At 37.6% G+C, this 11,541-nt stretch overlaps 1 protein-coding gene across 5 annotated transcripts; it reads right to left on the minus strand.

The window, feature by feature from the left end:
- Nucleotides 1-1,566: 1,566 nt before the first annotated feature.
- On the minus strand, nt 1,567-9,891 carry LOC117552369. 5 transcript variants are annotated; one of them, XM_034225744.1, is made up of 10 exons: nt 9,108-9,891; nt 5,316-5,450; nt 4,919-5,053; nt 4,563-4,631; nt 3,837-3,931; nt 3,612-3,738; nt 3,399-3,507; nt 3,250-3,320; nt 2,793-2,920; nt 1,567-1,796 (listed from the first exon to the last, which is right to left on the minus strand). In XM_034225744.1, the coding sequence occupies exons 3-9, from the start codon at nt 5,048-5,050 to the stop codon at nt 2,804-2,806; spliced, it is 720 nt and encodes a 239-aa protein (XP_034081635.1). In that variant the 5' UTR covers nt 5,051-5,053; nt 5,316-5,450; nt 9,108-9,891; the 3' UTR covers nt 1,567-1,796; nt 2,793-2,803. The 5 variants fall into 5 exon arrangements, 2 of the variants coding, with proteins under 2 accessions (XP_034081635.1, XP_034081634.1); XM_034225743.1 differs by lacking the exon at nt 9,108-9,891 and adding an exon at nt 5,657-8,761; XR_004569938.1 differs by lacking the exons at nt 1,567-1,796; nt 2,793-2,920; nt 3,250-3,320; ... (3 more) ...; nt 4,563-4,631; nt 4,919-5,053 and adding an exon at nt 5,657-8,463 and having other exon boundaries at nt 5,078-5,450.
- Nucleotides 9,892-11,541: the final 1,650 nt, after the last annotated feature.

Below are 11,541 nucleotides of genomic sequence, written 5' to 3' on the forward strand. Positions count from 1 at the left end.
TCGCAATTATGCCACATCAAGGTGGAACGCTCTTCCCACAACTGTAAAGGAAAGTAAAACTATACTTACCTTCAAAACCTCTCTTAAAGAGAACCTTCGGGGGAGAGCATTGCAAAACTGGCCCCGGTAATGGTACAAATCTCAACCTGTCGTTCAATGGACAGCTTCCCCCCCCCCATCTATGTATATACTCGCATTTTAGACTCTGTTACTAACTGTATATCTGTAGACTTGGTATGTCTTAAATGTCCGGTTAGGATGTAGTTTTTAGAACGAAATCTAAAATGAAAATTGTAAATAAGCAATCTGTATGTAAAAAACCACCTGTATGTAAATTGTAAATAAGCCATCTGTATGTCAAATATGTCTTATATGTCTTAAATGACATGATGAATTGGAAATGGGGGACCCTGATGTAAACAAGACGAAAGTCTTTCTCTGGTCTGCATCCCCTTAACAATTGTATGTTTAGAGCTGTACTGTACTGTACCCAATATACAAGAGTTGAGTAAAGTTAGAACGATATTGGCAGATTCGGATTTCACGGATCAATAACTCATGAACAAAACGTTATTCACACACAAATGATGTCTCCTATGTACCGTGGTAAGGTTGACAACGAACTACAATCATATGTTGATAAAAAAAAAACAATATGCGCCGTCCTCCGAGCTGGACACATTAAATTGGTCTCTTTCAGCAGCCGGAGATGAAACAAGTGCTCAGGGACCGTCTGCAAAGTGCAACTCCGAAAAAAGAAAATACAATAATATTCAATAACGTCACTATTATACAGTATATTTCTACCAAACTCACTACACACATCAATAGTCTCCTGGTGGTTGGACTACAGCAGAGAGTTTGAAAGAATGTGCTTTGGAATAATTTGAATAATTTTGGTGAATATTTATAGTGTAAAATCTTCAATAAATATGGTATAATCTTCAATAGCGTCACTATTATACAGTATATGTCTCCCAAACTCACTACACACATCAATAGTCTCCTGGTGGTTGGACTACAGCAAAGAGTTTGGAAGAATGTGCTTTTGAATAATTTTGGTGAATATTTATAGTGTCAAATCTTCCATAAATATGGTATAATCTTCAATAGCGTCACTATTATACAGTATATGTCTCCCAAACTCACTACACACATCAATAGTCTCCCGGTGGTTGGACTACAGAAGAGAGTTTGGAAGAATTTGCGTTTGAATAATTTTGGTGAATATTTATAGTGTAAAATCTTCAATAAATATGGTACAATCTTCAATAGCGTCACTATTATACAGTATATGTCTCCCAAACTCACTACACACATCAATAGTCTCCTGGTGGTTGGACTACAGCAGAGAGTTTGGAAGAATCTGCTTTGGAATAATTTTGGGGAAGATTTATAATGTATTATAACATACTGTATATTCAATGTTACACATTGTATATAGGCTACAGTATGTTATATATAAATTAAGACATGAAACAACTTTTTCATTAGCTATGAAACAGTAAAATGGTCACAATCTTATGAACGATCCAAATGCAGCACTCGAGAAACCAAACCAAGGAGTATTGGTAATGAACTTTATTTGTAATAATACCAGAGCAGAGGGATAACAGAACAGTATCAGCCGGATGATGGGCAGGCAAACGAACCAGAGGACAGCGGGCAGAAGGTGAGTCAGGGCCGGGCAGAGGGTCAGGGAGCAGGCGAGGCGGTCAACGGAGGTACAGGCAGGATCAGGGATCAGGCAGAGCAGGCAGGTCGGGGACAGGCAGGGTCGGAACCGGGTAGGCAATCTAGTAAGACACGCGTGAAAGACTAGCATGAAGGCAAAGTACGATCTGGCAACGGGTGTGTGTCTGGTGAGGGTTTAAATACTGGTAGTAAAGCTAATGGGTGCAGAAGAGAAAGACAGTGAGCAAAAACGTGGGTGTGGTTAACAGGTGAGACAGGTGAATGGAAAACTACTGGTGAATGATGGAACAGACAAAATAAAGTTAACATTGAAAAATAAAAAATGTCAGGCTTTTCACCTACTGTACAATATTAATGAACAAATCCACAATCTAATGTCAGACATGGAAAACATCATGAACATCTGTGACTACTTTAATCTGTAATTGAAAATATAGTTAACATCTTAATTAAGAATATAACAAGTTAAAACTATGGACAGGTGATTATTATGTCACGATCTGTCTTTATGGTGTTTTGTCTTGTCTAGATCTATCTTTGGTTTTCTGTCTGCGTTGTGTTTTGTCCTATTTAGATCTGTCTGTGGTTCCCTGTCGTTAGTTTCCCTGGTGTGTCTGATTACCCGATTGTGTTCACCTGGTGTCCCTGTGTTTTCTCCTCCCTCCTCACCTGTGTCTTGTTTGTGTGATTAGTCTTGTGTGTATTTAAGTTCTGGTTTTTCTGTCTGTCTTTGTCGTTTTGTCTTGTGTCATGACTAGTTCGTCGGTCAGTGTTCTGTTTTGTCTTTGTTTATATCCTAGCCTTGAAATAAAGGAATTTTCACGTTAATCTGCATTTGGGTCCTACCTGCTTCACACACCGTAACATATTAATCATTACTTCAGTTGCCCAAAATCTTTAGCAAAGCTTTTTTCTGGATTTTTATTTGTTTTGTACAAAATTCAGCTTTCATTTAGCCGATTTCAAATCACTGGCTGGGCTGGATTTCCCCCCACATGCCGTTTGTAAGTGCACTACTTCTACTGTGGTAGTAGTTCAAACTACAAGCCTTACCTCCCCAAATCCTGGTACCTCTGGTAAAAGTTACACAAACTCACCTCTAGCCTCTTTAGTTTGTGAGGATACACAAAACACAATACCACGGGGTATTCTTTTTGGGTATTCGTGCAGCAGGCATTCCGAGGCACTGCGTGTGAAACCATCTCCCACAAGTTTCACACTGAATCTACATGGGGACAAATACAACAAAGATATTAAGAAAATGTAAAGTGTAGGACACTTGTAAAGCAGGCATATTCATTTATATTTTAAAGAGATTATACTTTTTTTTATATACAGTATATATAAATACTTGTTGTTATTCAGGTTTATCTGTACTGTGCTAAAACTTTAACAAATTATAAGAAAAACAAAAGGAAACCTGTAATGCATACAAATATACAAAATGTCATTACTTTTATGTTATTCCTGAAATCTAACTCCAGATGATCTATATATTATCTATTATTCAGATTATCTTCTGGAGTTTAAAAAAAAATCATCATTTAGTCTCACCCAAACAGCATCAACAGCAGTTGTGGGCAGGTCCTCAATTCCACAGAAGGAACAGAAGTCATCCTTTGAAACTGAACAAATAACCGGTGTATTACTGTTCAATTTACAGGAAGCCGTCCATATATTCATTTCATATTTTTGGCTAATACCTGATCCTCTGAGAATTTCTTCTGCCATGTCTCTTCGTAGATGTTGTGATGACTTGATGTGAAACGTCTTTGGAATTTTGGGAAATTCCTTCACTGTCATCTTGGCCATCTGGACAGATGGTAAAATAACATGACGTTATGACGTGTTTTTGAATTTCCCTTTAAAATAAAATACTTTATTATTAATGAACACAACATGTTGCATTAAATCACCTGCATGACAAAGGCTCCACAACTGGTGGCATCTTTCTGGAAGGTGTGGGTTATTTTTCCAGGCTGCCATTTGATGCTAACCCAGTCCTCTTTTCCCAGTCTGTTCCGGCGCATCTTGAAATACTCTCTAGAACAAGAGGAAATAAAATGTAATTGGCGCTTACTCTTTGCCTTTACCAAATGTGCGTTTAACCAATGTATTTCCTGTAATATATTTTATATTACCCAAATTTGTAAGCAGCCTTTCTGGAGTCCTCAACTTCATTTGACCCTTGCAGAGGATCAACCACATAAATGTGGTTTGAAAGGGCATGGAGGTACTGTTTTAAAAAGTAGCATACGGTATAATTAAACCAAACCTTTTTCAATATGTCAGCAGCAACAATAATGTATCAGCTTTTCTTCAAAAATGAAAACCACAGTTATTAAAATCACTTCAACTGTTAAAAAAGCTATTAAAAGTAATACTAAAATAATAACTACCCATTTTAAATGGGTATAATTAAGACTTAAAAGTATTGAAATAATTAAAGATATCAGATGAAAGAAAGTTGCACAATTTGGGGTCAGAAGACTCAAATCTTTAGCGGAGCAGTAGCGACCACCAATGAGAAATGTTTGAATGAGTACTTATTTTGGACTACATGTTATATGGTTTCCCTATGATATAGATGAACGTGAAGACATTAAAACTAAAAGAAGCATTTTTAAATCAGTCCTGAGGCAAAGATGCATTTACAAAATGGGGCTGCATGAGATACACATGTTAGTCTTAACTCTGTCACAGTATATGAGTAATGTATTGCAATATGTTTTAATAGCAATGTATATTTAGTTGTATGCATTTGAATAAATGTAATCATACATCTTCAAAGTAATAGTTGATGAACTTGAAATGTGCAAACTCTAAAAGCAGCTACAGTATGACTACACGAGTAGCTGTATACTCACCACAAACTTCCAGTGCACATTTCTTATATTGACAAATCCAATGGCTCCATCATAGAGATCAAATGTCACCTGAAAAAATTAGGGAACATGTAAACATAAGTGTTATTTTCTATAATATACAGGTGCAAAACAATAATTTAATTTACACAGTATTCATTTTTTATTTTTCTCAACAGGAACAAGAAAAAAAGGGAAGCTTAGATTATAAATGTATTGGTTAAAAACAAAACAAATGTCTCCAAAAACGACATACATATAATAACGCTGGAAGTTGCCTGTAGACACATATCTGTCTCCTTTCTCAAGCCTACAATACTAAAGGGATGAAAATACTTTGAATAATCAGTTTCACTCACCTTTTTTAGCTCTTGCCTGGCTATCTGCTCTCGGGTGCCGTGTAGGATTACACCCATGGTGTAGTGATCCAGGAGATATAGACGGCCAGCATTATCCTTCAGGTTGAGGATGCCTCTAATGTAACATTCCATTACCTTTTGGATAAATTGTAGGGGAAATAGTCATACAAAATGCCAGCTAATATAGAGGCCAAAGTCGGTTTTAATCACATCATTGTCAGATCATTTTAGAATGGATAAATTAAAACTGGTCTATTTAAAGTCACACTCCAGGTGGACTGGCCTAACAATTTACTTGGATATCATTTACATACTTTTTGTCAACAATTGAATCATTAACATATGGCTTACGTGAGATGAGCAGTCCGGTACAGCATAAGTTTTAATAAATACTTGCCTCGCCTATGATGAGTTCGTCAGGTCTCAAACTCTGAAATTCTCTGTGCCTCAGGGTGAAATTATGCTTCTCTTCAGCATGTCTTACAACAGCCACAACAACTTCAGTTGGTTTGCATGTCCAAAGGGCATCAACCTAAAATGAAATGAACAATGGTATCATAATAACTTCGTACAGCATTCGAGATTTCGGCATTTAGATTTTCTACGTTTTTTATGACAGAAAGATTGCCTCATGCTAAAACGTTTTTAATGCATTCTTAACGTTGTTTTTATAGCTCGAAGAATTGCTTACTTTGTTACTCTTTTTAAAGCATACATTTTAATATAGCAAAACAATACCTCTGTTGCAGGCTTGGACCCTTTACTTGTGGGGTTGCTGCTGTTCTCCACATCTGTGCTGCTCTGAATATCTTCACCAGTGTTCAGAGTTAACTTTGCTCTTTTTGGAACTGGAAGAATGTCTGGAGTGGTGTAATATTTGGAGCTGGAAGTGCGAGGCTTTGCTCCATCTCTCTTTGCCCAACCTCCCTTAGATTGACTGATGTCTTTTGGTAGCAAAGTTTTGAGGAGTAACTGCTCAGATAAGTGATGTGCCATTATGTGTTCTCTGTACCTCCCCTGGAGAGAGCCATACATCTTTCTGATGAATGTCGCTGGCCTCAGTCGTCTCTGCTTTTTTAGAATAGAATGTTTGACTATTCCAAACCATCTCTCCACATGGCAGTTTGTGTCCCTTGTTTTACTTTGGCCAAATGTGTCTTCCTCTGTGTCAGTTGCATATCTTTTCAAATTCCCCAACAGCAGCCCACTCCAAAGGGGAAAAATCCCTAGATAGTTGTCAAAAAGGACATCAACAATGCCAGGGCAAAAGTATGGATTTTCATCCTGTGGGGTTTCGACCTCCTCTTTTTCAAGCTCTCCTGTACCTCCTCCATGACCTTCCTAAACTCATATGTGAAGGGAGATCTGCCAACAATTGTGTGGGCATTTCTTCTTTCTTCATCATCTTCCTCCTGAGTTAAGGGACTGTCTCCTAACTTGTCCCCCTCTTCCATGTCGGGAATCCTGCATTCTTTTATGAAGTCCTTCATGGCTTTCAGATGGATCAGGACAGCATTGGAATTGTGCTTTCCAATCAACACAGTGCACAGTGAGCGGAAGATGTGTAGTGCTGTGGTCATTGAAGTAGCATTTTGCAACCTCGCAAATGCAAATGTTGCAAATTCCTTCAAACCCTTGTCTGCAGTCCTTCTCCCAATTGACTGAGCTACAGCTTTCAGCACGTGTGCAGAGCAAATGTGTAGCACTGTCAACATTTTGATTTCCTTCCATGACTTCAGCTTTGAACAGATAGCGAAAGCCCTGTCCAAGTAACTGACAATGCTCTCTTTGTTAAAAGAAAGGAGAACACTTTGGAGCAGGGCCCAGCTGTAGTCTGTTTCTACCTGATGTACTTTTATGTTAGTGTACTGTGACAGTTTGCGGAGGAACTGCATTAGCCAGAATGTGATTGGTGGAATGGAGTGTTCATTTGTCAGCATTTCACAGACTGGGAGGGGAGGTACTTGCTGACCACCTCCAGGAAGAGTGAGGCAGTAATAAAGCACTCTTTTGGTCTGACCTGGAACTTTGGATGCAACATTACCTGTAGCATCTAGATATAGGGTCAGCGGTTTCTTCTTTCTCAGGTGTTGCACAACTATGTTTACTCCGGTTTCAGAATACATATGTACTCCAAATGGGTCAACTTGAAAATGCTGTATGTACCCAGGCATCCTGCGATCATTTGAGTCACATTCCTTAATGATCATTTGTGTGAGGTACATCTCCATGAAAACATCCTCATGGATTCTTTTACCTCTTCTTACTTCTGAACGTATCACTTTGAGAACATTTTTGTTCAGACTACGGCTTATGTTTCCTGAAATCAGTTCAGCAACAGGTGTTTTTTTAAGTTTACTGTAAAATACTTGACTCACTCCTTTATGCAGGGCTCTTGCAATTCTGCCTCTTCTTCTGTTTGCTGCTGGTCGGAATTTTGTCTCATTTGCTTTGTGTGCCATTTTCCCTCTTTGCAGCACAGATATTTTAACAAGGGTGTCTCCCACTGGCTGATTTTGGATTTTAAAGAAGAATTTGGCCCTGCAGGAAGGGAATGTACAAACTGCACAGATGTTTAAGTACGGACTTTTAATTTTCCTGCTGTTGGGAGTTTTTATGTGGTGACTCTTGAAGGCAAGCGTACAACAGGGATTTTTCTCTCGGAAACTCTTGTACAACACGTCGGTCCACGGTTGCCTCAGTTTGTTTGAACCCGTCAAAGGAACAATCTTTTGCCATTTCTTTCTATTTACTGTTATTCCGAACCTTTTAGATACTACTGGCAACTTCCGCCAATGTGTTTTGGTGCCTGTGTTTTTATTGACATCTTGTGCTCCTCTTTGCAAATTCTGTTCTTCAGTTTCTGCCTCATTCTTGTCTATGTCCTCATCTGATAACTGGTCATCTTCAAGTCCACTCTGAGAAGACATCCTTTGTTGTTTGTCTTCTGCCTCATTCTTGTCTATGTCCTCATCTGATAACTGGTCATCTTCAAGTCCACTCTGAGAAGACATCCTTTGTTGTTTGTCTTCTGCCTCATTCTTGTCTATGTCCTCATCTGATAACTGGTCATCTTCAAGTCCACTCTGAGAAGACATCCTTTGTTGTTTGTCTTCTGCCTCATTCTTGTCTATGTCCTCATCTGATACCTTATGCTGAATCATGCTCAGAGGCAAGTCCTTTGAAAGACAGTCTTCAGAACATTCCCCTCCAACATCTCTCTCGTTTTGATTTTCCTCCATTACCTGAACTTCCTTCTGCTCTAATGATTTTTGACGTTTATTGATCAAATCCCTCAATCCTTTTCGATTGTTGGTCCATACAACCCACAGCCAATGACGGTGTTTCTTATCATCATGACCAAAAAGGATTATAGCGAGTTCCGACCAAATATATGAAGAATGTCCTGTATCTCTTTTGGTAATGTGAACACTCTTCAGTCCTCGGACCAATGCTTCCATTCCACCAGCCATTGCCCATAAGTCCTTCCTCTGGGCCCTCTTTCCTTTTTTAACTCTTCCCATTATTTTCAAACTTCCTCTAACCTAAAGGAGGAAAGGCAAAGCGAAATAGTTTTTCTCAATATAAAAAGATAAAAAGTAAACTTTTTAGAAGCACATATAATAAAAAACTGTGTTCAAATATGTAACACTAAGTTGGGTTTTTGTTTTGGTTTGCAAAAATAGTCATTTGTCATTTTAAAATGTGTAATATTACATCACAGGAACAAATAACATTTGTTTGTAGTTTTAATTCAGTAACATTTCAGTTGATCAAATACTAACTAACTTCAGCTAGGTTAATAAAAATAAAAAAACATAATTTTTTTAATTTAATCTGAATGATGGCTTGTTAAAGTATAAGAAACATGTTTTGGTTAAGCTCAGGATATTATGTTTAAATAATTCCACCCTGTTACTGTGAAAAATAGTAACAGGGTAGACGGTAACAAGGTGGACATTTCATGCTAAACTTGGCTATTGCTACATGTGTGATGATAATCAAGCTAGCACTTGTGACAACAGAGAAAGATATTTGATAGATATATTCACATTTTTTTCTAAATGTAAACATTTTGATCAGTTTCCACACAAAATGAGCATAACAGGGTGGACATGTTATGCTTTACCGCAATAGTTAAGTTCGTTAAAAACATTAAAAAATCGTTGAAGGAAGAGTGCATACTTACTCTGCTTCTTGAAGATGATTTTCCCACTCAAAATGTATCCTTCTTCTTGAGTCATACAAATAGTAGAATAGTAAAGGGGCGTGTCCAGAGGGATTCAAATCAGAGTAACAGGGGGGACATTAAAACAGGGGACACACACTTTAAAAAAAAATTAAATCAAGAAAATTGAATTAACAACAATTTAAATTTGGTGAGGAATATTAATAAAAGGGTTATACAATAGTGACAAAAATGTAGAATTTGATTTCTTTGTTTATATCTGTTAGAGAAGTTGAGCAAACATGATTTGGGACACAACAATTTGGCCTACTTGTGCTAAAATCAGACTAATTATTTAGCATTTTGAATATCCTGGGTAAATAACATTGATGTTTTATAGTAGAGGGTAATAAAAATGTAAAACCAAGCTTTTAAAAATAAGCATTTGACCTTTTAAATGCAAAATATATGATATAATGTGTTGGGGACCTAACCACCAGGAGACTATTGATGTGTGTAGTGAGTTTGGGAGACATATACTGTATAATAGTGACGCTATTGAAGATTATACCATATTTATGGAAGATTTGACACTATAAATATTCACCAAAATTATTCAAACGCAAATTCTTCCAAACTTTCTTCTGTAGTCCAACCACCAGGAGACTATTGATGTGTGTAGTGAGTTTGGGAGACATATACTGTATAATAGTGACGCTATTGAAGATTATACCATATTTATTGAAGATTTTACACTATAAATATTCACCAAAATTATTCAAACGCAAATTCTTCCAAACTCTTTGCTGTAGTCTGACCACCAGGAGACTATTGATGTGTGTAGTGAGTTTGGGAGACATATACTGTATAATAGTGACGCTATTGAAGATTATACCATATTTATTGAAGATTTTACACTATAAATATTCACCAAAATTATTCAAAAGCACATTCTTCCAAACTCTTTGCTGTAGTCCAACCACCAGGAGACTATTGATGTGTGTAGTGAGTTTGGTAGCACTCCACTGTATAATAGTGACGCTAGTGAATATTATTGAATATTATTGTATTCTCTTTTTTTGGAGTTGCACTTTGCAGACGGTCCCTGAGCACTCATTCCTTTTCCGGCTGCAGATAGATACCAATGTAATTTGTCCAGTTTTGAGGACGGCGCATATTGTTTTTTTTTTATCAACATATGATTGTAGTTCGTTGTCAACCTTACCACGGTACATAGGAGACATCATTTGTGTGTGAATAACGTTTTGTTCATGAGTTATTGATCCGTGAAATCCGAATCTGCCAATATCGTTCTAACTTTACTCAACTATATACAAGCTGTTAATAAACTTTTCAATCAATCAAGCTCCTAAATTCTAACCCTATATCCTATTCCTTGACCTCTGAGTGAAACGTCACGGGGTTAAGGGATAGTGGATAGGAGAATTCAAAAGGACTTAGGAGAAGAGACTGCGGTACTTTAGAGAATCCGACTGCACTTTCACTATCCGACGTGTTTATGATGCGCCAGCGGACGTCATGAATGTGCGTCTGCTGCTGTGGGGAAACTATGGAAACTACAGTTTTCTATACAGCGGACTACAACATGGATGTTCAATAAGAACGAGGGACTACTGTAAACTCATCTAGAGACTCTGCACCGTGCTCTGAAGCTGTTGCTTTATGCTTTATGAACGTGGACAACAGAGAAACATATTCTTCATGACCAAAGTTGGAATTGAAATAAAAAATGAAAGTGAAACTTATGCTCGTCACCCTCTCCCTCCGGTCCACATTAATACAAATGATCCCAATAAGTATGATTGTATGAACTATGAAAAGATCTTAAAATCAATACAAATGTATTTATTATAAACGTTAGTCCTTAACATCTATCTCTGTGTATATCACCATTCAAACATCTTTTAAAAGTTGAACAAACTCCACACAGCTCAGTAAAGACTGTGAAATGTTGACTTTATTTGATCATTTCAGTAAAAACTAACGTTCATATTTCTCTTTTTGATTATAATACTGATGAACGTTCAGAAAAAAGCACTTTGGCAACTTACCACATACGTTTTAAAATGCTTAATAAGCACCGTAACGTTCATGATATCATTTCTCGGTCATAATCGGTTGTTTCCGTGAACGGCCGACTGTTGAGTGACGGCAAATGCTGCGGCTGCAATGCATTGTGGGGCAGCATTTTCTCCTCTCCTTTCGGTAAGGGAGGTCCAGTGGTTCCTAAGCTAAAGGAGGTTATAAAGGAAGTTTGAAACCTCCTTTCCTTTCATTTAGAGAATTGGAACGGCACTTATCATGGCTGCCACTGAGGGACTTCCGGGTCATTTCACTTGGTTAGGAAGGATCCTAAGCTAAATGGACTATTGGAACGCAACTATGGACTATTCAACTGCAGCCATGCTCTGGAGGCTCGCCTACATGAGACGTT

Source organism: Gymnodraco acuticeps, unplaced genomic scaffold (genome assembly GCF_902827175.1).
Source record: "Gymnodraco acuticeps unplaced genomic scaffold, fGymAcu1.1, whole genome shotgun sequence".
NCBI classification, from domain to species: domain Eukaryota; kingdom Metazoa; phylum Chordata; class Actinopteri; order Perciformes; family Bathydraconidae; genus Gymnodraco; species Gymnodraco acuticeps.

Excerpts from the sequence above, each read along its gene's own strand:
- LOC117552369 (XM_034225743.1), bottom strand. The coding sequence starts at position 5,953 with ATGTATGGCTCTCTCCAGGGGAGGTACAGAGAACACATAATGGCACAT. Across the intron at positions 5,451-5,656 it reads GGTCCAAGCCTGCAACAGAG|GTTGATGCCCTTTGGACATG; the intron begins GTATTGTTTTGC and ends ATTTCATTTTAG. Across the intron at positions 2,921-3,249 it reads CTGCTGTTGATGCTGTTTGG|ATTCAGTGTGAAACTTGTGG; the intron begins GTGAGACTAAAT and ends GTCCCCATGTAG.